Below are 24,125 nucleotides of genomic sequence, written 5' to 3'. Positions count from 1 at the left end.
GGAGGAAGGCTGGAAGCATGAGGCCAGACAGATGGGGGCTTTGGCAGATGGAGAGTGTCATGGGGATGCTGGGTATCTTGAGGGATAATGGGGTACCTGGAATGGGGGAGCCAGCAAGTGAGAGGTAGATAGAAAAAGAGGATAAATGCCTCTTACCTTAAATTGTGTTGACCACCCTAGATTGGCCTGAAACATTTTATGGAATGCAGTAAGTGGGTTTGGGTTTGGGGGGCTTTTTGAGGGTACCATTTCACATGATGGAACCCCATGGGAATTTGGCAAAAATATATTCACCCCAAATCACAATGGACACAGCTGGAAAAATGACCCTGGGGTCCCCATCTCTGACTTATCGTAAATGCCCTCCTCTTCATGCTGGTGGGATGAACAGACCACAGAAAACTGAGGAAACAACCCTATTTCCAAGTGCCTTCCAGACTTTCAATGACCCCAGGTGAAAAATGTTTTAAAACAATTTTTAATTCAGAAATTGTCAAAGTACAGGCATTTTAACTGCATATAAACAAAGACTCATGACTACATAAAAAGAATTATACTAGGAATACACAATCAAAGCAAATTTCCAATCAAATGTAGAGACACTTGTATATCCTTTGGGACCACCAATCCCCTCACCAGATTTATTCACACATCATCCTTGGCTGGGGGACTTTGCACAGGAAGAGGAAATTCAAAGTTGAAAGAGAAGTCGAGAAATAACCCACAGACTTTTTCCCCCTGTCTTTTGACTTGAAGCTCAAATGTTTGCAGTGACAGCACATATGATGGGGAAACTATCCCATTACAAATATTTCATAAGCTGCTCCACCCTTATTACATACACACACACTTACTTAAAATTTGGGGAGCGGTAAATTGATCACTAGAAGATAAAATTCCATTGAAATAATTTGTGATTTTTTTTTTTAAGAGAAAGAGGCATAGTCCAAACATCTCTGAGCCCAAACAGCTCGTCCACTCCCACCAGCTTCACATCCCAAAGGCAACCAATATTAAAAGTAACAACAATCCTCGAATACTCCTTGGGGATATAGTCCCTTTGGGTACATTATAACACTCCAAATGGCCAGTGAGACAAATAATTAGAAAACAGCATGTCCAAAGGGAAGATCTGTGACCTACCAAGTTTGTATAAGAAGCCAAAGAGCTGGTAAGAATTACAGTTTAAAAATAATAAAAATGAGCCATTCTCTGTATACATTCTTGTGTAAGAGAGGATTCTCTAGGCTGAAATAGAATTTCTGTTTTCAATTCTCCCTCTTGAGCCAAACATCGCCCTGCCCCAGGTGGTGGAAAGACCAGGCCAGCAGAAAACTGAATGGAAACCCCTCCTTCATGTGCCACCTCTGGCCACCAAGGCCCAGCCTTCCCGTAAGGATAACAAAGCCTTGAAACAAAAGTCAGGAATTAGGGACACGTATTTTTTTCTTATTTCGCTTTTCCTAGTTTTTAGTGTTTCCTTTTTACTTGCAGGTTTGTCTAATTTCTTACTCACAGAAGAAGTCAATATCCTAGAGAAAAAAAAAAAAAAAAAAGATTGAACTGAGCACACAAGGGCCAGAAAACAAATATAGTTTCTTTATTTAAAAATTATAGGTCATCAAAGGGAAATCTAGATTTAAAATAAGGTTGAAGCCCAAAGAGTATGACATAATTATCACTTTAAGTCAAAAACTACTTAAAATGAAGGTTCTCAAATACACTTTTAATTGGTGGTTATTTGACACATTCAAGCTCAGTGCTCAGAAGCGATGACAAGCAAGTCCCGTTTGTGTGGGTTGGGCAATGTTTTGAAGTTATTTCACATAGCAATTAGCTCCAGGAGAATCTCTTCAAAACAACCACCCTGCCAAGTAGCTCAAAGGGAATCTTTTATGTCTCTTCTGGGGCTTGCAAGACCCCAGGGCACTGGAAAGAATATAATTTCTTTTTCAAACATAAGTAGAATCTATCTACCACAGAAATAAGGCATCCAAAGATTTTTTTTTCCAGTGTTTTGATTTGATTAAATACAGGTGCTGATTTTTTCCCAGCCCAAGTGTTTTAGTAAATAAATGTAACCATCAGTTAAGAGTCCGTGAATACTATATTCGTTTCTTTCTTTGTGACATGGACTCCTTTCTAGGATAACTTGTATCTAAAAACAAAAGGGGGTGGGTGGAGAAAGTTTGGTAACCTTTCAACACTGAGAGTAGGTGTAAATGCTCTCGCAAACCTCCCTGCCTCGGGGAAGCCTCCGCTACAAGTAGGGGGGTTTGCTCCGGTCGTCTTGTAAGTGACACGATGCATCTTTAACACCTGCCTGTATCAGCCCAGGATCTGGGTCCTTCTCCGGCCCGCTCTGAGACACTTACCGTGGTGGGGACTTCCTTGGTGGCTTCTTGGTACACCTGTTGTTCCTCGACCAAGCTGCTGGGGAAATAGCCCAGGGTGCCCATCTCGTCCTCACGGTCATCTCCGTAGACCTGAGTGCCCAGAAGAGTAACAGTCAGGGAGCTGCAGCTGGGAGTCCACTTCTAGAAACCCCCTGGCATCACATTTGCTGTGAATGAGAATTACAGAATTGCAATGACTCCATTTTCCCCTCTGGGTTCCAGGGGCCTCAGATCCAACTTTGAAGCTCACTCACAGCAACTGAGTCAACCCACAGAAAGTGTGTCTCTGTTCTCCTGTGGCCGGGTCTTCCCGGTCTCACTGAGCATTTCTTTATTTTATGCAATCTTGTGAGCTGCCCAAAATCTTTTTGGAACCCATAAACAAAGTCGGTGCGTTTCTAAAAAACTAAATAGATACTTTTATTTTAAAGAACTGGCCTTTCTTGGTTGTTAAATATTCGAGTGCACAGATACTTGAGTGAATTTAGGATTTAATTCTTCATTCCTTGAGAAGGTGTCTGTGGGGCTGCAGATGACGACAGCAAATCAGCCCTGCTTCATCCCTCCCTAGGGCCCACCCCTGCAGGTTTTCATTAAGAAAGCAGATTCTCTGGAACTGAAGAGGGTGTTGGTTTCCTTTAAAATATTGAAGCGGAGCCTGACTGCCAACACGCATGCCTTTTCCTTGGCAAATCCGTTCAAACATTTTTGAGTAAGTTTCAAACTCTTTAAGATGTTCAAGCCCCCCACGTGGTTGACTAGTTCTTGCCAACACATCACATAAACCTACATCTGGTTTTGTTATGAAATTTTCTTTGTTTCTTCAAAATGCCACAAAAGCAAATGCATGTGATTTTCTGCACTTGCATCTAAACCTCTCCATTATTCTTGAGAGCTCGTTTCAAACACTAAAATGTACTGGAGGTAGGTCAGAAAGAAAAAATTAAGAGCAACCTATGTCAAGATATGTGTATATTTGCAAGGATCTCATCTTACACTGCCAGCCCAAAATTCTCCAGCTCCGTTTTCTTGTACCAGCTTTGAGTAAACGTAAATCTGCTGTCCTTTTTTAACATTAATGAACCTACAGTCCGGGGCATTGTAATCTTCTTGAGCTCTGGAGAGGGAAATAGTATCTGGAAGAAAAGAAACATTGAAATGACTACATTATTTAGTCTCCTGGATTTTCTAACAGTAAAAAGGCCAAACATATCAGAAATAGGAAATCAGAGAGACTAATAACTCCCAGTTTATAGCTCCCGAATGTTCAGTTCAAGACGAGTAATATAGCCAACGTATGAAAGCTGAAAATCTCAACCAAGTGAATTCTCGGTAGTTAAGACACCGAATGTATAGACCAAGCAGTGCTAGCGACATACACGTTAGAGAAGATTCACTTAAAGCCCAATTAGATAGTTCTGCTGTTAGTGGATTTTTTTTTCTTTTTCTTTCTATTTATTTATTTATTTATTTATTTATTTATTTATTTATTTATTTGACAGAGTGAGAGCACAAGCAGGGGGAGCGGCAGGCAGAGGGAGAAGCAGGCTCCCCGCTGAGCAGGGAGCCAGACGTGGGGCTCGATCCCAGGACTCTGGGATCACGACCTGAGCCGAAGGCAGCTGCTCAACTGACTGAGCCACCCAGGCGCCCCATTTTTTTTCAATTATATAATAGAAAGATAATGAAAGGCATAAAAAAGGGCGCCTGAGTGGCTCAGTTGGTTAAGCAACTGCCTTCCGCTCAGGTCATGATCCTGGAGTCACAGGATCGAATCCTGCATCAGGCTCCCTGCTAGGCAGGGAGTCTGTTTCTCCCTCTGACCCTCCCCCCTCTCATGCTCTCTCTCTCAAATAAATAAATAAAATCTTAAAAAAAAAAAAAGGCATAAAAAATGTCCTTACACACGCACTCGTCATCTGCACAGAGCTTCCTGGAAGCCAGTCTGTCCATAAATATTCCGTGCACGGCACATATGGCTACAAGACCTGGGAGGGAAAGTATTAATAGTCTGGCCATCTTCCTTTTTTAGCTGTTTTGCTGTCGTCCTTTAACTGAAAGTGGGAACTGACTGCAGTGGTTCCTGTCTTTTATGTGGGAGCCAGACATCTGGGTGAGTCCCCCCAGCCAATGGGAAGGTGCCCACTGTTCCTTCCTCTGCTTTCCTAAGAGCTCCTGAGCTCCAGGGGCTAATTTGCATCTGGTTTTCCAAAGAGACTCAAACTCGATGTCTTTTTTATATATATATACACAAATGATATCCAAACGGTCCACCATTGGTAAAGCCACTTTAGCTGTGGTACACTGAACTAGTAGGGCATTGTGGAAAGAACTAGGAGAATTTTAAATCATTTAAAACAATTTTTTGGCTCCATTTTCCTATTCTTTCCACTTAGGAGCAGAGATGTACTGACTACAGGAATCTGCTGAAAATATAGATCTATATCCTTAGAACACATAATGTTCCTTGAAACAAATCCAATTAATAAACATGTGGATTTATAGAATAGATAAATCAAGGATGCTTAAGTTTACAAATCATCCATGATACGATTTTCGGGAGTCACGTCTGTCCTGAGGCAGACATAGTTTGTAACACATGAGCCGTTACCAGATCTAGACCGTTTCAATGCAGAAAAGGGGACATAGGTGAGTTGGAAAGAATGGAACAATCTTTTCTTCCTCTCTGGGACTTTTGAAATTCAGTCTCAAAATGCTCCTGGGTGGAGACAGGAGAAAGCTAGAGGTTCCTGTTACCGTCCTTCTCCCTGCTTCTGGGAGTCTTTCCCACGGAAAGAGGAGTACTGCTAGAAATCACCAAAGTTGAAGTGCCAATATGCAGCTCCATCTATTCAACAAATATTTACTGAGCACCTACTGTGTGCTAGGCACTGTTCCAGGCACGAGGGATACAGCAGTGAATAAAAAAAATTCCCTGGCCCCAAGGATTTACTTTCTATGAGGAGAGACAAGACAATAGGTTGCTGCTTCTTCTAGTGTTTGGGGCTGGTATCTCTTTCACAAAATTCACACCGCTGCCCCCCCCCCGCCCTGGAACTGTTTCTAGAATAGAGGTCCCTGTCCGGATGCCCTGTCCGACTTGGCTGATGATGAGATTTCAGAGCAGAACCTCCTCCTCCCTCCCTCCAACAGGCAGTCACCTCACAAGATGAGGGACAAGCATTCAACTTAACAAAATAATTTTGTACAAAACTGGGGATAAACTGGCAAAGCAAAATATACTTATAGTATTATTTTTAAAAAAGGTTTTATTTGGGGGTGGAGTGTGTTATTTTCAGAGGACCATATTTTAAAGAGCTGGCCCAGATGTGGAAGCTTCTTTAATTCAATATCTCCATTATAGATAAAGAAACTACAGCCCCTACAGTCCAGCAAAGGCCAGAACCACCTTTTTTTTTAAGGTTTTTTAATTTATTCATTTGAGAGAGAGAGAGGCAGAGAGAGCACAAGCAGGGAGAGAGGCAGAGAGAAAGGAAGAAGCAGGTTCCCCACGGAGCAAGGGAGCCCGATGCGGGACTCCATCCCAGGACCCTGAGATCTTGACCTGAGCCAAAGGCAGACGCCCAACCGACTGAGCCACCCAGGTGCCCCAGAATTGAGATTTTAAATTCCTCATTTCCTGTTTCACTTCAAGGAAAATATGAATTGGAAATCATTTCCGAAAGCAGGCTGCCAGTGCATTTTTCCTTCCTTATAATCTAGGGGCCTAAGAGGGTCTCTGGGAAAACTAAAGCATTGATTAAATCTTAATCCTGATCAGGCAGCTCTTTTACAGACTGTGATGGTCTCAAGCCAGCCCTCAACACAGGAGAGCTAAAAGACGATTGCCACTTAAGAGGCACTTAACAGAAATGGGGATTGCAACACTGTCCAAGCCCCCCTCCCCCTGGAGCAGAGTGAAATGTGGAATAAAGCCACAACCGAGCCATCACAACAACTTAGCAAGCTAAGGCCGGTGCTCACACCAAGCCATTATTGGCTATTGGAAGGTGGAGAAGTAAAGAAAAGAGATGTCAAGCCATCTGAGTGCGTCCCCGGGCAGGCCTGGGATGTCCTAGCATTCTGCAGTGGGCGGAGACAGGATGGAAACTAACATTTTGCTTGCAGATTGGAACTTAAACTTATTATTACTCAGCGAGCAGTTGTCCCTGGAGGCAGGCTCCAGACCCTGTGGATACTGGGGGTCCGGAGAAGGGCTCTGTCCTGAGCAGGCTCACCTCCTTCATCTGGATTTTCAGGTGTATTCTCTGTGCCTTTAATCTCCAAATGACATCTTTCTGGTTTTGTTCCTAAATTAGTTCTCGATCTGCAGTTCTTAAAATGGAGGCCGTGGCTCCTTTAAGGTGTAAAAATAGGCTTGGGCAGTGGATGGGGTAGAAGCAGCTTCCTTGCTGTGACCTACAAGGCCCTGCATGATCTGGCCCCTCTGCCCCTCTGAAGTCACCTCCTGTCACTCTCTCCCTCACTCACTCTGCACCTGCCATACCAGCTGATCTGTCTTATGAAACTGCGAGGCTCATTTCTACTTTAGGCCCTCTGGAGCTGATTGCTGGGGAAGCTTTAGTTCCGTAGACTGGCCCTCAGGTCTCTGGACAAGATGTCTCCCCAGACAGACAGAAGACCGGTTTCACAAAGCCATTCTTGCACTCCTCCAACTCAATCCATCCATTGTGCGTTCGTGGTACACTGCCTCATCACTTATCACTACCCGACAGGCCTTCTTTATTTACGTGGTGGCGATTTGTCCCCAGACACCACAATGAAAGCTCCAGGAGGTGGGGACCTTGTCAATCTTGCCCTTTGCTCTATCGTTAGCACCCAGAAAAATGGGTATTTGGGGCGCGTGGGTGGCTCAGTCATTAAGCGTCTGCCTTCTTGCTCAGGTCATGATCCTGGGGTCCTGGGATCGAGCCCCGCATCGGGCTCCCTGCTCCGCGGGAAGCCTGCTTCTCCCTCTCCCACTCCCCCTGTTTCAGTTCCCTCTCTTGCTGTCTCTCTCTTTGGCAAATAAATAAATAAAATCTTAAAAAAAAAAAAAAGAAAAAGAAAAATGAGTATTCATTGAATGAATGCATGGCCTCCCTGAAGTTGTATGCTTAGGTGTATATATGCACCTATGCATGTATATATGCATGTTTTAATTTTGTTTTTCCTGGGGAAAGCCCTTAGGTTTTATCAAGTTTCAAAAGAGGTTCATAACACCCCAAAATCAAGACTCACCAACTAAGTTATCAGGGCAAAGACTCCGGGGTTTTGCCACCAAAGCATGGTCCCCAGATCAGCACATTCAGCATCACTTTATAAAGTCTCTCAAACCCCACCCCTCAGGGTGCCCGGGTGGCTCAGTTGGTTAGGCGACTGCCTTCAGCTCGGGTCATGATCCTGGAGTCCCAGGATGGAGTCTGCATTGGGCTCCCTGCTCAGCAGGGAGTCTGCTTCTCCCTCTGACCCTCCCACCTCTCATGCTCTCTCTCTCTCATTTTCTCTCTCTCAAATGGATAAATAAAATCTTAAGGAAAAAAAAAAAAAAAACCCCACCCCTCTCCTCCAGGCCTGCTAGATCAGTTTAATAAGCTACAAAAGTGATTTGGAAGAACATGAAAGTTTGAGAAGTACTGCTCAAGGGCAAATCAATTACAGCACAAATTTTAAGCCAGGGCTTCACATTCTGCATTAGATCTTTACTGGATACAATATTTCCAAGGACAAAATACTTGCTAAATACCCAAACAGAAAATACTTTACACCTTAAATTTCAAAAGCTCAAAATGGAGATGTGATGCAATGCTTTCCTTTAAAAAAAAAAAAAGATTATTTATTTGAGAGAGAGAGAGAAAGAGTGTGAGCAGGAGCAAGAGGGAGAGAAAATCTAAAACAGACTCTGTGCAGAGCACAGAGCTCAACATGGGGCTCGATCCCACAACCACAAGATAATGATCTGAGCTGAAACCAAGAGTCAGACACTTAACCAACTGAACCACCCAGGTGCCCCACAACACTTTGCATTTTTACACCATCTTCTTCTTATCAATATGCTGCCTTGGAAAAATACAATTTGAACTAAAGATCTAATCATTATAACCTATTTCAAAAGGTAGAAATCTGCTTTGTTAGTTCTTAACTCACATTGGAATCACTCAGGGAACTTAAAAATATTGCTGATTGGGTTTCACGCCTAGAGATTGGGATTTAATTGATATGGGGTGTAGGTTAGGCATGGGCATTTGGAAATGTTTCCCAGATGATTCGAATCCGCAGCAGAAGTTAAAGTTAAACTTGAAGTTGAGAACCACCACATTAGATGAGCGCAACATCTACTTCCTCCAAAACTGGCAACTCCCACAGATGGGCCCAAGATCCCAGCATGATCAAATCATTTTCAAAGGGTAGTTAGCTCCCTTTTTCTTCCCCCTCTTCCCTCTTGTAGCCTTGCTTCTCAGAGTTTGATTACATTCCAGGAGATTTAAGCAGTAAGTAAATGCATTGATCACTGGGAGCGGAGGAGTTACAAAGAAGGAAAGAAGGGCTGGGGTGCCTGGGTTTGGCTCAGGTCGTGATCCCGGGGGCCTGGGATCGAGTCCCGCATTGGGCTCCTGCTCAGCGGGGAGACTGCTTCTCCCTCTCCCCACTGCTTGTGCACACGGGCTTGCTCTCTCTCTCTCAAATAAATAAATAAAATCTTAAAAAACAAAGGGAAAGGGGGAAGCCCAGAATAAACTCAGGGTTGTCGGATTGCAATTAGAGATACTGCTGTAAATTCCTTTTTCATATAACTGTATAGATAACAGCCACAAATACAGACATACGACATCTCTGTATACCATTAAGAAAGGTAAGGGCAGGCTGAGGAATGCACAGGACACTGAAGAGACAACCACATGTGGCATGATCCCAGATTGGAATTCTTGGGCATTTTAGGGACATCAGCAAAATGTGAATCAGATTGGATACTGGATTAATGTTATTTCCTGATTCTGCTGGTCATATGGCAGTTATGTAGCAGAGTGGTCTTGTATTAGGAAATACACACTGAAGTATTAAGGGGTAATAAAGGGTCAAGGTGGCACGACTCCTGAATGCTTCAGCAACGTTTATGGGAGCTGTGTACTATTTCTGCATTTTTTATATAAATTGGAAATTATATCAAAATAAAAAGCTTTCAGAAGTAATCAGATGTTCATAAGCTCTTTATTTCTAACAGCCCCAAATTAAAAAGAAGCCAAATGCCCATCCACTGTTAGAACTGCTAATGCATTCAATAGAGATGACCTTCAAAAGCATTCTAATGATTTTTTTTTTTAATTTTAAAGTAACCTCTACACCCAACGTGGGGCTCGAACCCACAACCCTGAAATCAAGAGTTGCATGCTCCACCGACTGAGCCAGCCAGGTGGCCCCAAAAGTATTCTATACTGGGGACAATTACAGTGCTAGAAAGCAGACCATTGGTTGCCTAGAGTCAGGGGTGGGGAATGGATTAACTGCAAAGGGGCAAAGGGAGTCTTTGTTTTTGAGGGGTGATGGAAGGCTCTGTATCTTGATTATGGTTATTACACAACCGCATACAATTGTCAAAACCCATCAAATTGGGTCACTCACCCAAACTCACTAAAAATGGGTGAATTTTATTGCATGTAAATAACTCAATTTAAAAAAATCTGAAATAAAATCTTAAAAAAAGCGGGGGGGGTGCCTGGGTGCTCAGACATTAAACATCTACCTTCGGTTCAGGTCATGATCCCAGGGTCCTGAACTCTAGCCCCACATCAGGCTCCCTGCTCAGCAGGGAGCCTGCTTCTCCCTCTCCCACGCCCCCTGCTTGTGTTCCCTCTCTGTTTCTGTCAAATAAATCTTTAAAAAAATAAAAAATTAAAATAAAAAAAAATCGGAGTTCCCCATTTCAGAATTTAAGCAAGTCCTTAAAAACGTCTACATAGTCCCATCTTTCTCTCCCCGCCCTCCCTCCCTCTCGCCCCACTCCAGCTACACAGCCCTTTCTACTTCCTCTCATACAGACCCTCAAAGCAGGGATGTCTGTGAAACCCTTTTCTCAGACAAGGTAAGGACAGTCACTGAGAGGAAGGGGTTAGAAAATGTAATAGCAACTGGCATTGCTCTAACATCTCAAGAGTATGGTCCTTTTTCTAGTAATTCATTCTTAATACATTTTACAAGAGTACATAAACTTGAAAACTAAGTTAGTTATTCAAATAAGTCAGACTCTAGGGGCACCTGGGTGGCTCAGTCAGTTAAGCGTTTGCCTTTGGCTCAGCTCATGATCTCAGTGACCTAGGATCCAGCCCTGTCAGGCTCCCTGCTCAGCGAGGAGTCTGCTTCTCCCTCTCCCTTTGCACCTCCCTCCACTTGTGCTCTCTCTGAAATAAATAAAATCTTTTAAAGAGAGATTCTAAATGTGGCAGCTTTAGGAATAAAAATTATTTTGCTTTTTCCTCCTCATGTATACATAAGAGTGACCTGACAAAAATCTACATAAGTCTAAAAAGTAGTCTTCCCATTAAGTATACAATAAAAATTCAAACTTTTGTTCAAGGAAATATTCAAAGAAAAACATGAAAAAATGATCAAGTGTCACTTTAATGTGTGCTGTATGTGCAAAAAATTGTCCACTTCTAAAGATGCCCATGGTTTTACTAGCAGGGGACTGAATCACAGCCTCAGGTATAAATCAAAAGCTAAAGAAAACGAGCTTTGGTGTTTAAGAATTAAACATAGGTGTTTGAGAATTACAAAGACATATCAAGGTTAGAATTGGCAATTCTTCACAAGTCAGCCTATTTATCTTAAAAAATTTTTTAGATTGTAAATTCTTTCCCTTGGAGGGAAACCTTCCTAAAGAAAAGGTTAGATTATTAGACAAGCAGGTATTCCTTAGGAAAAATCCTGCATCAAGAGGATAAGAGCATGAAATAAGAAGTTGAAAGACAGCATTCCCTTTCCTTGTTTTCCCAGAAAACAGAAGTTACTCCAAAATGGCCTTTATCCAATTAAATGCTGAATGAAAAGCTTTGTGAAATGCCTACTAGCACCAAGAAATGATGCTCATTTATTTGAAGAGCACAAAGTTCAAATTTGGTTCCTGTCCAGGTCTCATTTTCTTCTAACACTTAGGGCAATTATTTTTACCATTAATGCAACACACACACACCCACCCCCAGGATTGGCAGTCCATATGAATAAAAAAAAAACTACAAGAAGTCTAATCAAGGACTTGATCTAATTCTCCTTTTGTTAAAATGATTCAATGGTGGCGTCCGAGTGGCTCAGTCGAGTAGGTGGCTGATTTAGGCTCAGGTCATGATCTCAGGGTCCTGGGATCGAGTTCTGCGTCCCTGCCTCGGGCTCCGTACTCAGCGGGGAGTCTGCTTGAGGATTCTCTCTCCCTCTATCTCTGCCCCTCCCCCCCCGCTCGTGTTCTCTCTCAAATAAATAAATAAAATATTAAAAAAAAAGATTCAATGTTTCTCTGCCATTAGCTGCTCCAAAATAATACTAGGAAAGCATCCTATTACAGTTTTATATACCTTAAGAGGTGCTCTAGACTAGCATAAACATTTGATGATAGGACAATGGAATAAATGAAGTATTAGGTAAAGAATACAAATAAAAGTTTATTATACAAAATTGAGGCCTTCTTATTTCATAGTTCACTAAGGCTAAACAAAGCCTAGGTATTTTTTAAAATCATTCACAAAAATCTCACTTCCACTCCCCCTCATCCCAACTATTAAAAAATGGCCTGACCATATGTTATCAAAACAAACACTATAAATAACACCAAGTGCTTTAAAGACAACTCTCCCATATGTTATTTCTTGGCATAGGTGATCTTCATGGCATGGGACGGTGTGATTTTAAATCCCTGTAAAGCATCCCTGGCAGCTCCAGCCTGTCCATCATTTTCAAACTCAACAAAAGCAATGTCATGCCTCCCAGGTACCAAACGTACTTCCTTGAAGCCAGGAAACCTACAAGAGAAACAATTTATATACATAAATATATAAAGGATATAAAGGATATCAAATACATGAATGCTTATTCTGTGTTTAAATCAGCAACTTCCCAATACTGGTCTAGGAAAAGTATCATATCCTACCAAGAATCCTGAGTAGGCTGAAAGAGTCTAAAATACAAATAATAATACAATGAAAGAAGTACAGGTATAATGTAAGCTAGTTCAATTTTGTCACTATATCAAAGCTTTGTTTCCTCTTATACTCATCAATTAAGAGTAATTCAAACATTAGAGGTAATTCAGCTTTTTATTTGCTAAATCTGCAGATTGGCTTCAATTCACATCATTAATCCCAGACCAAATCAAGGACGCTATAGGAATTACTGTTGTGATACACAAAAGGATTCAACCCATAGAAGAACTATTTGTCCTGTTGGGAGGCTTTCAGAACACAGACTGGTTTACGATAAAACTTACTGATTAAACAGCATGGACAACATCATCTCATTAGTCTCTTCTGGTAAATTATTGAGGAATAAAATATAGTTTGGAGGGTAATCAGGGACCTATTACAAAGAAAAAAGGCAAGTTAGCTTTAAGTATAAAAAGTATAGTAAACCATTCGGTTCTTACATTAAAATCTAAACTTCAGAGAACTACATTCCAGTTTATTAAGGATTATGAAATTGTAGCACTACAGCGAACACTAACGCTGAAAAACAATTACACTGGAGAAATAAACATAAACCTAACAGCAACTACGCAGACATTCAAGTCACTTAATACAAATTTGGATGATTACAAATCTTACTAAGTTTAAAGTATTTAATAGTATTTAAAACAATGTTTAAGTTTTAAGCATCCAGAGTCAGCTGTACTGGAAGGACTGTCAACTAGATTACATAACTGAAAGATCCTAACAAAACTAGAGAAGACAGCAGTGTCACCCATCTTCAGCTGGTTACCCGAATAATAACTCAGGTTTCAATCCTCGGAGTTATTGTTTACAATCTCCCAGCATTTAAGAAAATTTGGAACTACCACTTAGAGCCAATACTTGGTGACTTTTAATGTTTTCTGCAAGTAAATGAGATATACAGAGCATCTAGTTACATCCAATAAGTAGAAACAAGTATTATTAGATGTTAAACTAATTATCTGATACCCTAAGCTGGGGTTATGGGGAACTATAGGGACAGGGTCATCCTGTACCTAAGAGCCTCTCTGTCTTCAGGCGGCTACTTTCATGAAGAGAAAAGAGGACGTGTGAAGAACTTAAGGCTTAGAGAATTAAGTGCTGGCATTTGTAAGCTGTACTATAATTGCCAAAGGAGGGAGGGAGAGAATATAGGAAAATGCACATAACTTCAAATCAGAGAAGGAAAGCTCTGAGGTGCAAGGAATTCTCCGGACTTAAGGATCTTGTCAGACTCGAGCATCCAAGGAACCAAGAGGAAACCATTAGTACCTAATTGAGGCTTTCTCTTTGAAGCCTCCAGCAGGGAGATTTGCTAAGAGGTTTCTAAAACCTATCTATAAAGAGACATATATTTGTTCTCAGAAGCCGGAGCAAGAGTAACCATAAAACAACCTTGCTCTATTTAAAAAAGACAGTTCAGTGCTTTGAGCAACTGGTAGGGAAAGAGAGCCCATTCACCTGACCAATTTCCCCAACCTGTGTGTCTATAAAGTCCTGGGGGCTTTGTACATACTGTAGTGAAAATAGTTTGCTCCCAGCCTTTGTAGTTTAAAATCTGTCATTTTGATTCCATCATCGAAACATTATGGAAAGCAAGGAATACAGTCAGGTTTCATTTCTGCCCCTTAAAAAAATTACAATGTCTTGAGAAGTGAGTTTCTATGTTAAAGTGTTATATAATTTCATGTCTTTTTTTTTTTTTTTTTTTAAGATTTTATTTATTTATTTGACAGAGAGAGACACAGTGCAAGAGAGGAAACACAAGCAGGGGGAGTGGGAGAAGGAGAAGCAGGCCTCCCGTGGAGCAGGGAGCCTGATGCGGGGCTCAATCCCAGAACCCTGGGACCATGACCTGAGCCGAAGGCAGACGCTTAACAACTGAGCCACCCAGGCGCCCCTAATTTCACGTCTTGTAAAAGGAATTATTTTCATTTTTTGGAGACAGGCAAGTTGTTGTATATTATTCTTATTGGTTTATAATTTTACTTTAAAAAGCAAGCACCCATGGAAACAAAGATTACCTGAGGATTTGGTGTTGAATTTCCTTGGGTATTTGCTGCATTTGGTGTTCCCTAAACAAAAGAAATAAAAAACAGTTAAAATTTCTGATTGCTCTAAAACAGCAACAGGTGATTATAATTTTAATTACTGCATAAAAATAACATTAATTTTTAAAAGGCCACCTACTAAATGGGAGAAGATATTTGCAAATGACATAACCGATAAAGGGTTAAGTATCCGAAGTATATTAGAAACTGATGAAACACCCAAAAACCAAATAATCCAACTAAAAAATGGGCAGAAGACATGAACAGTCATTTCTCCAAAGACAGATGGCTAACAGACACATGAAAAGATGCTCAATATCACTCATCATCAGGGAAATGCAAGTCAAAACTACAAGGAGATGTCACCCCATACTTGTCAGAATGGCTAAGATCAGAAACACAAGAAACCACAAGTGTTGGTGAGGATGTGGAGAAAAAGGAACCCTCTTGCACTGCTGGTCGGAAGGCAAACTGGTGCAGCCACTCTGGAAAACTGTGTGGAGATTCCTCAAAAAATTAAAAATAGAACCACCCCATGATCCAGCGATCGCCCTACTGGGTATTTACCCAAAGAATACAAAAACACTAATTCAAAGGGATACATGCACCCCGATGTTTATAGCAGCTTTATTTACAATAGCCACCTAAGTGTCCATCGATAGATGAATGGATAAAGATGTGGTGTATATATCCAATGTGGTATTATTCAGCCATAAAAAAGAATGAAATTCTGTCTTTTGCAACAACATGGATGGAACCAGAGGGCATAATGCTAAATGAAATAAATCAGTCAGAGAAAGACAAATACCGTATGATTTCACTCATATGTGGAATTTAAGAAACAAAACCAACAAACAAAGGAAAAACAAAAAGAGAGACACACGCAAGAAACAGACCCTTAACTACAGAGAACAAACTGATGGTTACCAGAGGGGAGATGGGTAGAGGGATGAGAGAAATAGGGGACAGGGATTAAGGAGGATAATTATTGTGACGAGCACGGAGTCATGTACAGAAGTGTCGAATCACTATACTATACACCTGGAACTAACAACACTTAAGCTAACTCTACTGGAATTAAAACCTTAAAAAAACACATTAATTTAAAAAGATTTCTTATTCTAAGAATTTACATGGTACCTGAGTCAAACTTTAACTTGTCAGTTAATTTTGAAAGATCTAGTCCAAAATTTTAAAGACTGTTAATCATAAAACTTAATCTCTAACCTTTAAAATTGTGGAGAAATATATACGGAAAAACCAAGAACCAGTCTTTTTTTTTTAACAATCAGACAAAAGTCAAGCACTGTACTTCTTGAAACTGATTTCTAATGACTTTCAATCCAAAAGTAACTTCATTTTGGACGATAATCTCACTTTTATCTGGCATTTTAAATTAGATTTTTGAATTCCTGAACTGTTCAAAGAAAGCAGCTTTGTGTGGGGTACTCAAGATAAAAGATAATATCTATAGCATTATTGACAGTAGAACTTGAGAAAGATGCCAGCAAATATTAACATATTTTGACGAATGATGGAACTAAATGTCATACAAATTCAAATAAAACTGTTTAATATAAATCTGCGTTTATAAGGGTTTAGATTTAATTTGGGGCTTAAATATAAATATTGGAATTCTAGAACTCAACCAATTCCAGCTTCTTGAAATTGCACCTTTTAAACACACACATAGGCACATACAGACACACACACCCCAAAGATCATCCCTTAAGTGGAAAACGGACATCCCTATCAAGTTCTTAACACCAACAAACCTAGGAACTTTGTTCATCTCACCTGACCAGGCTTTTTGTTTGCAGTGGTCGCAGTCTGTTCCACAGTTTTTGCTTTTTTCTTTTCCTTCTTCTTTTCTTTGTCAGCAAAAGTGCCGCGCATTTTAGATATTATATCAGAATCTGTTTTTGCATACTGGATTCGCTGTTTTAATTATTTGGAAACAGGTTACTATTCATTATGCTGAAAGCTGTTTATACTCTTCAGTAGTATTTCAAATTTCATTACACAAACACACTACAAGCTGGTTTTAAACACATCCCTCAGGAAATCTGTCAAATACACTGAGCACCAAATGAAAATAAATTGTGGTCTATGATTCACAACTTAGACAAAGTTAGACTCAACTGCTTATTAGAAGAAAACCCATAGATTTTCATATGGGAAACAGAACTTTGCAACATCTGCACCACTGCTTCTCTCAATTTCATGAAACAGAAAAAAGCACTGGAAAGTTGTCTACTCCTTGGTAAGGACTCTCAATAAAAGGGTCAAGATGTGTCGATTAGCTGTGGAATGTATTATATGGAATTTATTTCCACAGGTAAAGTAAAGATTGAGAATGATTTCCCTTTGAATCTGATCTAGGATTTTTAAATGAAATGACTAATAGTGGCAACAATTTAAACTTCAAAATGCTTTGAAAAGAAACAAACTAGCATCTCAGCTAGTGCAACCAGGCCATTTGCTGATTCTTCCTATACCTCGGCCAGCAAGAACAGTATGCCAGCAAGACAACAGGAGAGCTTTTAAAAACCCTTGTCTAGGAGAGCATTTGGTAAACTTTAACACGCATTCTAACTACATGGAAGACTGCAGATTCTGATGCAGTAGGTCTGAGCGAGGCCTGAGATTCTGCACTTCTAACAGGCACAAAGTGGATGATGGGGCCCACACTTTGAGTAGCATGGCCCTGGTCTAAAGCATTATTACACAGCTAGATTCAACACCAATCACCCAAATTTTTGCTAGGAGTTAAACCATTTTCTAGGGTGTATCTATTTGCAAACTGCAATTTCCATTTCCAAGAAACATTTCTTCTCTGGAGCTGAATGAGCTGAAACAACCTCTCTGACCATATCAAAACACAAGAGTCCTACAAAATTACTATCTAAAATTGCCTTATAGAACAAGAATTTCATCTCAGTCTGAAAGGAAACAAGTGACCTAAAACAACATGGGTTTGAAAGAAAATTTGTTAAAACCAAAAGCAAGTCTCTCTTTTTCCCCAGCTAGAGATGAATGTGCTGGGGAAACAAGAGGGGAGCATCCTACCCTCACCTCAGTATGCAAAGCTTTCTCTGGCTACTCTGGGCTACTGTACCATAGGGTTTCTAAGCGGACTTATCCCTGTAAGCAACTGCTGGTTTTGGCATGTCATCATCTAACCAGAAGGAATGCTTAGACTCTTTTTTTTTTTTTTTTAAAGATTTTATTTATTTATTTGAGAGAGAGAGAATGAGAGAGAGCACATGAGAGGGGGGAGGGTCAGAGGGAGAAGCAGACTCCCTGCTGAGCAGGGAGCCCGATGCGGGACTCGATCCAGGGACTCCAGGATCATGACCTGAGCCGAAGGCAGTCGCTTAACCAACTGAGCCACCCAGGCGCCCCGACTCTTTTTTTTTTTTAATTTTGTTTTAGATTTTATTTATTTGAGAGAGTGAGAGGCAGAGACAGTGAGAGAGAGCACAGTGGGAAGGAGAGGGAGAAGCAAGCTCCCCGCAAAGCAGGGAGCCTGACGCAGGACTTGATCCCAGGACCCCGGGATCATGACCTGAGCTGAAGGCAGACACTTAACGACTGAGCCACCCAGGCACCCGCTTAGACTAACTCTTAGTCCCAAGGACTCCCCTGCCATCTCCCCTGTGTCTTCAACCTTCTCCCTGACCTGAACAGATCTTGGGTGACCTGTCCTTATGACACAGTCACCTGTGAAAAATCCCTGATCTCAGCCATCATTCTTAGCTGGCTGGTCTACACTATTGATTCTCAACCAGAGGTGATTTTGTCCACAGGGGACAACTGGTGCTATTGAATGGAGACAGTCTGGGTTGTCATGCTACTGGCATGTGGTAGATCGAGCCCAGGGATGCTGCTAAACACTCTGCCATGAACACGATAGCCCACCACAACAAGAATTATTCAGGTCAAAATGTCAAAAGTACCAATGCTGAAAAACCTTGGTTGGAGACCAAAGACCCATAAGGGACAAAAAAAAGTATACCCACAGCTTAGAGAAGGAGCAAGGTTTACATTTATGCCAAAGGTTTCATAACAGAAGCCATTCAGGAAGATGGTTCTACATTACTGAGGTATTTTTGGTATTAAATAACCAAATTTCCTTGAATTTGGGTAATTTTGTCATGAGTTCCAAGTTATAGCAAATTTTGCTTACTTCTGATCTGGTATGTTGGGATTTAAAACAGAAGAGCAACTAAAACCACCTGAATAAACACAAAGCAAGACAGCTCAAAGAACATTCTTCTTCCTCTTCCAGGATGCTGGAAATTTGGCAGTATCTGCTACCTTCCTGAAGGTAGAAATGGAACTCATAAAACACTTCCAGTGCATTATCAGTCTACTGGACTTTTCCCATTAACTTAAAATAATTAGTTGGCAAAGTGAAGCCAGTGCCAAAAACGTCTAGCTTTCCTGTATCTGAGTAACTGGCGCATGCAAACTTGTCATCTCAACTCAACAAAACAAAATCCTCTATAGGAAGAAATCGTTCCTCCATATTAATTTTCGATTTTAACTAAAACCCAGTCTTATGCTCTTGCCAACTGCAATCTCCATTATACTATTTCTTCATACTTACTAAGACAGACAAACTGGTTTCAGGCAATTCCAACTTATTAAAAAGAGTATATGAAGGCACAATCCTAGTTTTCTGAGGTGGGCCTTTCCACACAGCTGGTGCCCATCAGATGGGAAGTGATGGGAAAAGGGGAACTGGATAGAAAAGGAGAAGAAAACTTGCTCTAGTAACAGAGAAAAAAATGCCCACTCCTGAATTAAATGTGCTATATAAAGGCCCTCAAACCAATGACCACAGCGAACACTGCCTGTTTTTATAAATCAGGTCTTGCTGGAACACAGCCACATTCGTTCACTTGCATACCATCTACAGCTGCTTTTGCTGCCATAAAGGCAGTTAAACAGCTGCAGGAGAGATCATCTGGCTCACAAGGCCTAAAATACTTACTATCTGGCCCTTTAGGACAGTGTGCCAACTCCTAGTTTGGGGGGAAAAATCGTAATACTGGGTGTCAGGTTAGCTTTCGAGGCCTTGTACTGCCATTGGTTGTATTAATATAACCTAGACTGGCAATTAACCTTTCTGTGCCTGATTCATTCTTTCATTCTATCTCTTTTTTTTTTCCGATTCTTCATTTCTAAAATAAAGGGATTAGACCAGTATCTGCACTAGACTATGGGCCAAATCCAGCCAGCCCATGGCCTGTTTTTATATGGCCTATAGGTTAAGGACTTTTTTCCCTACAGTTTTAAAGCGTTGTTAAAAAAAACTCACACAGACACAAGAATATGTGACAGAAACTGTGGCCCACAAAGCCTCAAATATTTACTATCCAGTCCTTCATATAAAGTTTTTGCTGACCTCTGAATTAGCCTAAAGGATAGCCAATCTCCTTACATTTTATAGGTACTGAAAATGAACATAGGCACACAGCCAGTTAATGGTAGAGTCAGAATGAGGATCCAGGGCCTGGAAACTCTGGGCCTTGGCTTTCTCCTCAAGGTCTCTTCTCATCCCATTCTAGTCTCAGGAAAAAGCACTAGGAATCCGTACCCAAGGTACTCTGTAGGTACACGATTCCATTGATTTAAAATATTTAGTTGGCAAAGTGAAGCCAGTGCCAATCATTTCTAGACAGTGGCCTCCTGAGTTCCCTAGTCCCTCTTGGCCCTCCAACAACCCAATCTTCACCCAGCAGCTAAATGTGAATCTCACATCATTCCTGAGGTTAAAACTTTCTATGCATGACTATTTCACTGTCCCTCATTGTTTATTCATCAATAAAACTTATGATTTAAACCTATGAATTTTTCTTAGATCACTGCTTTTTCTAGACTGCATGGCTTCTGATATGTATTTTGCTATGCTATTTTCTGAAACTTCAAATTGATTTCCTCTCTGACCCATGATTTTTGTGTTTTGTATTGTTTTACAAGTTTACAAAAAAGGTTTCTTTTTAATCTTGAGTTAACATCTAGTTCTTTTGAGATGAGAATATTGCCAATACTGCCACTATTTTTTAAACATTTACATCTAGGTGTACAATGTTTAAAAAATATTATATTTTGTTATTGCCCATCTGAACTATCATAAATTAGTAAATTATAAACTCTACTATTACTGTGTTTCTATAAATACAAATGTGTAAATAAAATAAACCCAAACTTGCTTTAACAATTAAAAACAGAAAGGAACAGCCCATAGTTTCAAATGCATATCTACAAACTTAACATACCATTAAGTGATTAAACCGAAAATATAAGATTGCCTTACCATTGGTTTACCATAAAATGGAAATCCTTGTAACTGTCTCAAGGCATTTGTGGATGAGCCCAGTTCCTTAAAAATAACAAAGGCTTGCCCCCTCATCTTCATGGTCTTTAAAGCTACAATATCTACAACGTGGCCAAACTGAGAAAACAGGGCATACAGGGATCTCTTCAACTCTGAGCAAAAGTAGAGGGGAAAACAATTTATTTATTAAAGAAACAGTGGCAAAACTCTTCATAAAATGACACTGCAATGAGTGCCCCCCACCATGCATTTACTTAAAGTTACATATTTTAATAAAATCACATTATACTACTGGCTATCTAATTTTAAAAGTTGTATTTTTTTTTTAAGATTTTATTCATTTATTTGACAGAGACAGACACAGCGAGAGAAAGAACACAAGCAGGGGGAGTGGGAGAGGGAGAAGCAGGTTTCCCGCAGAGCAGGGAACCGATTCAGGGCTCGATCCCAGAACTCTGGGATCATGACCTCAGCCACCCAGGCGCCCCTAAAAGTTGTTTCAAACCATTTTATCTGAGTGAAAACATATTCACCAAATTTCCAGCCCCTACCTATTTTTGTTTTTAAAAAGCCTTAAAATTCTCACACAAAAGGAACAAGCCATTATTTCAGGTACTGACAAAGATTACTACGTGAGTTTTGAAGCAGTACAGTTTTTAAGATGCTAGCAATTAAATGCACTTGGGTTGTGAGCAAATGGTTTTTAAAAGCACTTACCTTCTTTTTTAATTTTGTCATTCATATTGTTGATGTAAATTGTATGATTTGGTCTGATATCCATGTTTGGAGTTAAACTGTTCAAACTGCCTAAGGAGACAGTAAATATTCTGTTATAAACAGGGAGCATTAACTCACACTGTTGTGTCGTATAAGGACAACACAGGGATTATTTTTTTTTTTTAAAGATTTTATTTATTTGGGGCGCCTGAGTGGCTCAGTCGTTAAGCGTCTGCCTTCGGCTCAGGTCATGATCCCAGGACCGAGGACGCTTAACGACTGAGCCACCCAGGCACCCCTAACACAGGGACTATTAACTTCTCAATTTTCTTTCAATCCCAAATGTCAGAAAATATCAGTTTTTGTTAGTAGTCATTAAAACCTCTCCAGCACTTGCTAGCCCTCCTTTTTAAACAAAAAAATAGTTCTCAGGCACAAAACTTGGTGGAGCACCAGTATCTAGGCAGATTTTAACAACATTATTTCACCCAATACATTTATTTTTTTATTTATCTTTCACTTGCAACAAACAAGTTTTTTTTTACCTAACAAAATAACCTTTGTTTTTTAATGAAATTATTTAATTTATTTTTTTAAGTAGGCTCCACACCCATCATGGAGCCCAACGTGGGGCTTGAACTCGCAACTCTGAGATCAAGATCTGAGCTGAGATCAAGAATTGGATGTTTAACCGACTGAGCCACCCAGGCGCCCCACTTAATTAAATTATTTTTAAAATAATATTTTAGGTTTTAAGAGAAATGAGAAAGAAACTAGCAAACGTGTGCCCAGTAAAAATCATTAACACATTAACGATGTTTGCCAAGCAATACTTCACGAGTACACTTAAAAAGTGCTTTCCTATCAGTTACTTAATTTATATACACCGTCACACAACTCTAACGGACTTGAAATTATGGAGCTCAGAGAGAGCAGTATTGCATGACGGTTAAGAGCTCGGATTCTAGTACCAGCCTCCTCTGAATTCAAATCCTATGTATGCTTATTACTAGCTGCTTGACTGAAGGCAAGTTCTTTAATCTCAGGTCTATGGCTGTAAAATGGGGCTGGTGTAACAACACTTACCTACTAGAACTCAGAAGACTAGATGACAAAGTTCTGGCACAGCTCTCAGATGGGCAGTGAACACTTCGAGTAGCTGTTATTAATGGCTAATACAGGTAAAGGACTTGCCTATCGTTAGACTAATCGTTAGCTAATAAACAGCAGACTTGGGAATTCCACCCTTGTTTCCTCGCCTTTTGCACTTCTCTTTCACACTCACTTGACTATTTCATTTTTTACACCGTTTTTAGTTGCCAACTGTGACCCTGCTTTATTTCCTTGGGTGCCCCCCCATATACTTTCATTTCACCAATTTTAAACCCACTGTGTGTGAACAGTATAGGAAGCCTGCTAAGGGAAAAGCCTACAGACAAGGACTGCACTTGTGCGGAACAGGTGAAAGGTAACGCTTCTCAGAGATCTGCGACCCCCCCCCCCTTACCTGAAACCTGGAAGGGCTGGGGTCGCGAAAACGACAAGAAAGTGAGACGTCAAACTGAAGGCGGAGCTCTCAAAGGGGAGGCTCTTGCAAGATCTCACGCGAGGTTTGAGAGTGGTCTGGACTAGAGCAAGGGCACCTGGAGTCCAAAGGGAGCCTCCCGCTTCTCTAGCCGTGGCACGTTCGACCAAAGCCCCAGGAAGCGGCCAAGCGATCGCCGATCCCAACCCTTCCCACTAGAGACAATTCTCCTAAATTCGGAGGCCTAGCAGGACCAATGCGTTAGTTTCCAACTCCTCCCGCCCTCTCGCCAACCCCTCCGCGAACCCGGGAGCAAACACTCGCCGTTCCCAGCACCGCGTCCCGTCCACTCCCTGCTCCCACAAACTGGCGTCAGGCCGAGAGGCGGCCGACAACCCGGAAAACGGAAACAGCGAACGAGAACGCGTTCCAACTCACCTGAGGCCTACGCTGGTCCCCCACGAACCGAAAGCCGGAAACGGAGCCGCTACCGGAAGTTACGCTACCACGCGCCTCAATCAAGCGCCGACAATTCGAGCAGTCGAGCTTAGAGTCGATCGATGCCCTCCGGCTCCTGCGACCGCAGCTGGACTCTCTCTCTGCGCATGCGCATACCTGGCTGGCGGGAAGGGTGGCTGGGGACCGGGAAGGATCTTGTAGGAACCTCATGGATTAAACTGGATTCCTGGGGTCGTGCAGTGAGGCTATCTGTTTCCTTACGCAGCCACGACTTTCTGTGGTTTTACCCCACACGACAGTGCCTTTCATCTTTCCAGACCCTATATAGCTTCATAGGCAGCCCCTCATGCCAACTACCTGGGAAGGTTCCTTGGTTTCGTCCTTCTCAGAGCTCTGGTGGCCTCTGGTTTAACATCACCTTGAGGGCACCTGGTACCTACC

General features: G+C 41.2%; 2 protein-coding genes across 4 annotated transcripts; both read right to left on the bottom strand.

Moving 5' to 3' along the window:
• Positions 1-549: 549 nt before the first annotated feature.
• Positions 550-4,436, bottom strand: OTOR (otoraplin). Its single transcript, XM_032419807.1, has 4 exons — positions 4,301-4,436; positions 3,393-3,532; positions 2,376-2,486; positions 550-1,532 (listed from the first exon to the last, which is right to left on the bottom strand). Exons 1-4 carry the CDS (start codon positions 4,413-4,415, stop codon positions 1,509-1,511), a joined length of 390 nt encoding a protein of 129 aa, XP_032275698.1. The 5' UTR covers positions 4,416-4,436; the 3' UTR covers positions 550-1,508.
• A 7,590-nt stretch (positions 4,437-12,026) lies between these two features.
• SNRPB2 (small nuclear ribonucleoprotein polypeptide B2) lies at positions 12,027-23,776 on the bottom strand. 3 transcript variants are annotated; one of them, XM_032419848.1, is made up of 8 exons: positions 23,664-23,701; positions 23,208-23,469; positions 21,701-21,790; positions 20,963-21,135; positions 16,435-16,575; positions 14,611-14,661; positions 12,868-12,956; positions 12,027-12,403 (listed from the first exon to the last, which is right to left on the bottom strand). In XM_032419848.1, exons 3-8 carry the CDS (start codon positions 21,762-21,764, stop codon positions 12,244-12,246), a joined length of 678 nt encoding a protein of 225 aa, XP_032275739.1. In that variant the 5' UTR covers positions 21,765-21,790; positions 23,208-23,469; positions 23,664-23,701; the 3' UTR covers positions 12,027-12,243. The 3 variants fall into 3 exon arrangements, with proteins under 3 accessions (XP_032275739.1, XP_032275738.1, XP_032275740.1); XM_032419847.1 differs by lacking the exon at positions 23,208-23,469 and having other exon boundaries at positions 23,664-23,776; XM_032419849.1 differs by lacking the exon at positions 23,208-23,469 and having other exon boundaries at positions 21,701-21,786; positions 23,664-23,758.
• Between the last annotated feature and the right edge of the window lie 349 nt (positions 23,777-24,125).

This window comes from Phoca vitulina, unplaced genomic scaffold, assembly GCF_004348235.1.
Source record: "Phoca vitulina isolate PV1807 unplaced genomic scaffold, GSC_HSeal_1.0 scaffold22, whole genome shotgun sequence".
In the NCBI taxonomy this organism is placed as follows: Eukaryota; Metazoa; Chordata; class Mammalia; order Carnivora; family Phocidae; genus Phoca; species Phoca vitulina.
The sequence above is the reverse complement of the archived record's forward strand: the minus strand, read 5'-3'. Positions and strand labels throughout refer to the sequence as shown.

Coding starts and splice junctions, on each gene's coding strand:
- SNRPB2 (XM_032419847.1), bottom strand. CDS start 21,764: ATGGATATCAGACCAAATCATACAATTTACATCAACAATATGAATGAC. Junction 16,576..20,962: donor CATTTTATGGTAAACCAATG/GTAAGGCAATCT, acceptor TAATTAAAACAG/CGAATCCAGTATGCAAAAAC. Junction 12,957..14,610: donor ATTCAACACCAAATCCTCAG/GTAATCTTTGTT, acceptor TCTTTGTAATAG/GTCCCTGATTACCCTCCAAA.
- OTOR (XM_032419807.1), bottom strand. CDS start 4,415: ATGGCCAGACTATTAATACTTTCCCTCCCAGGTCTTGTAGCCATATGT. Junction 3,533..4,300: donor TGCAGATGACGAGTGCGTGT/GTAAGGACATTT, acceptor CTTTTCTTCCAG/ATACTATTTCCCTCTCCAGA. Junction 1,533..2,375: donor CCAAGGAAGTCCCCACCACG/GTAAGTGTCTCA, acceptor TTTTTTCTCTAG/GATATTGACTTCTTCTGTGA.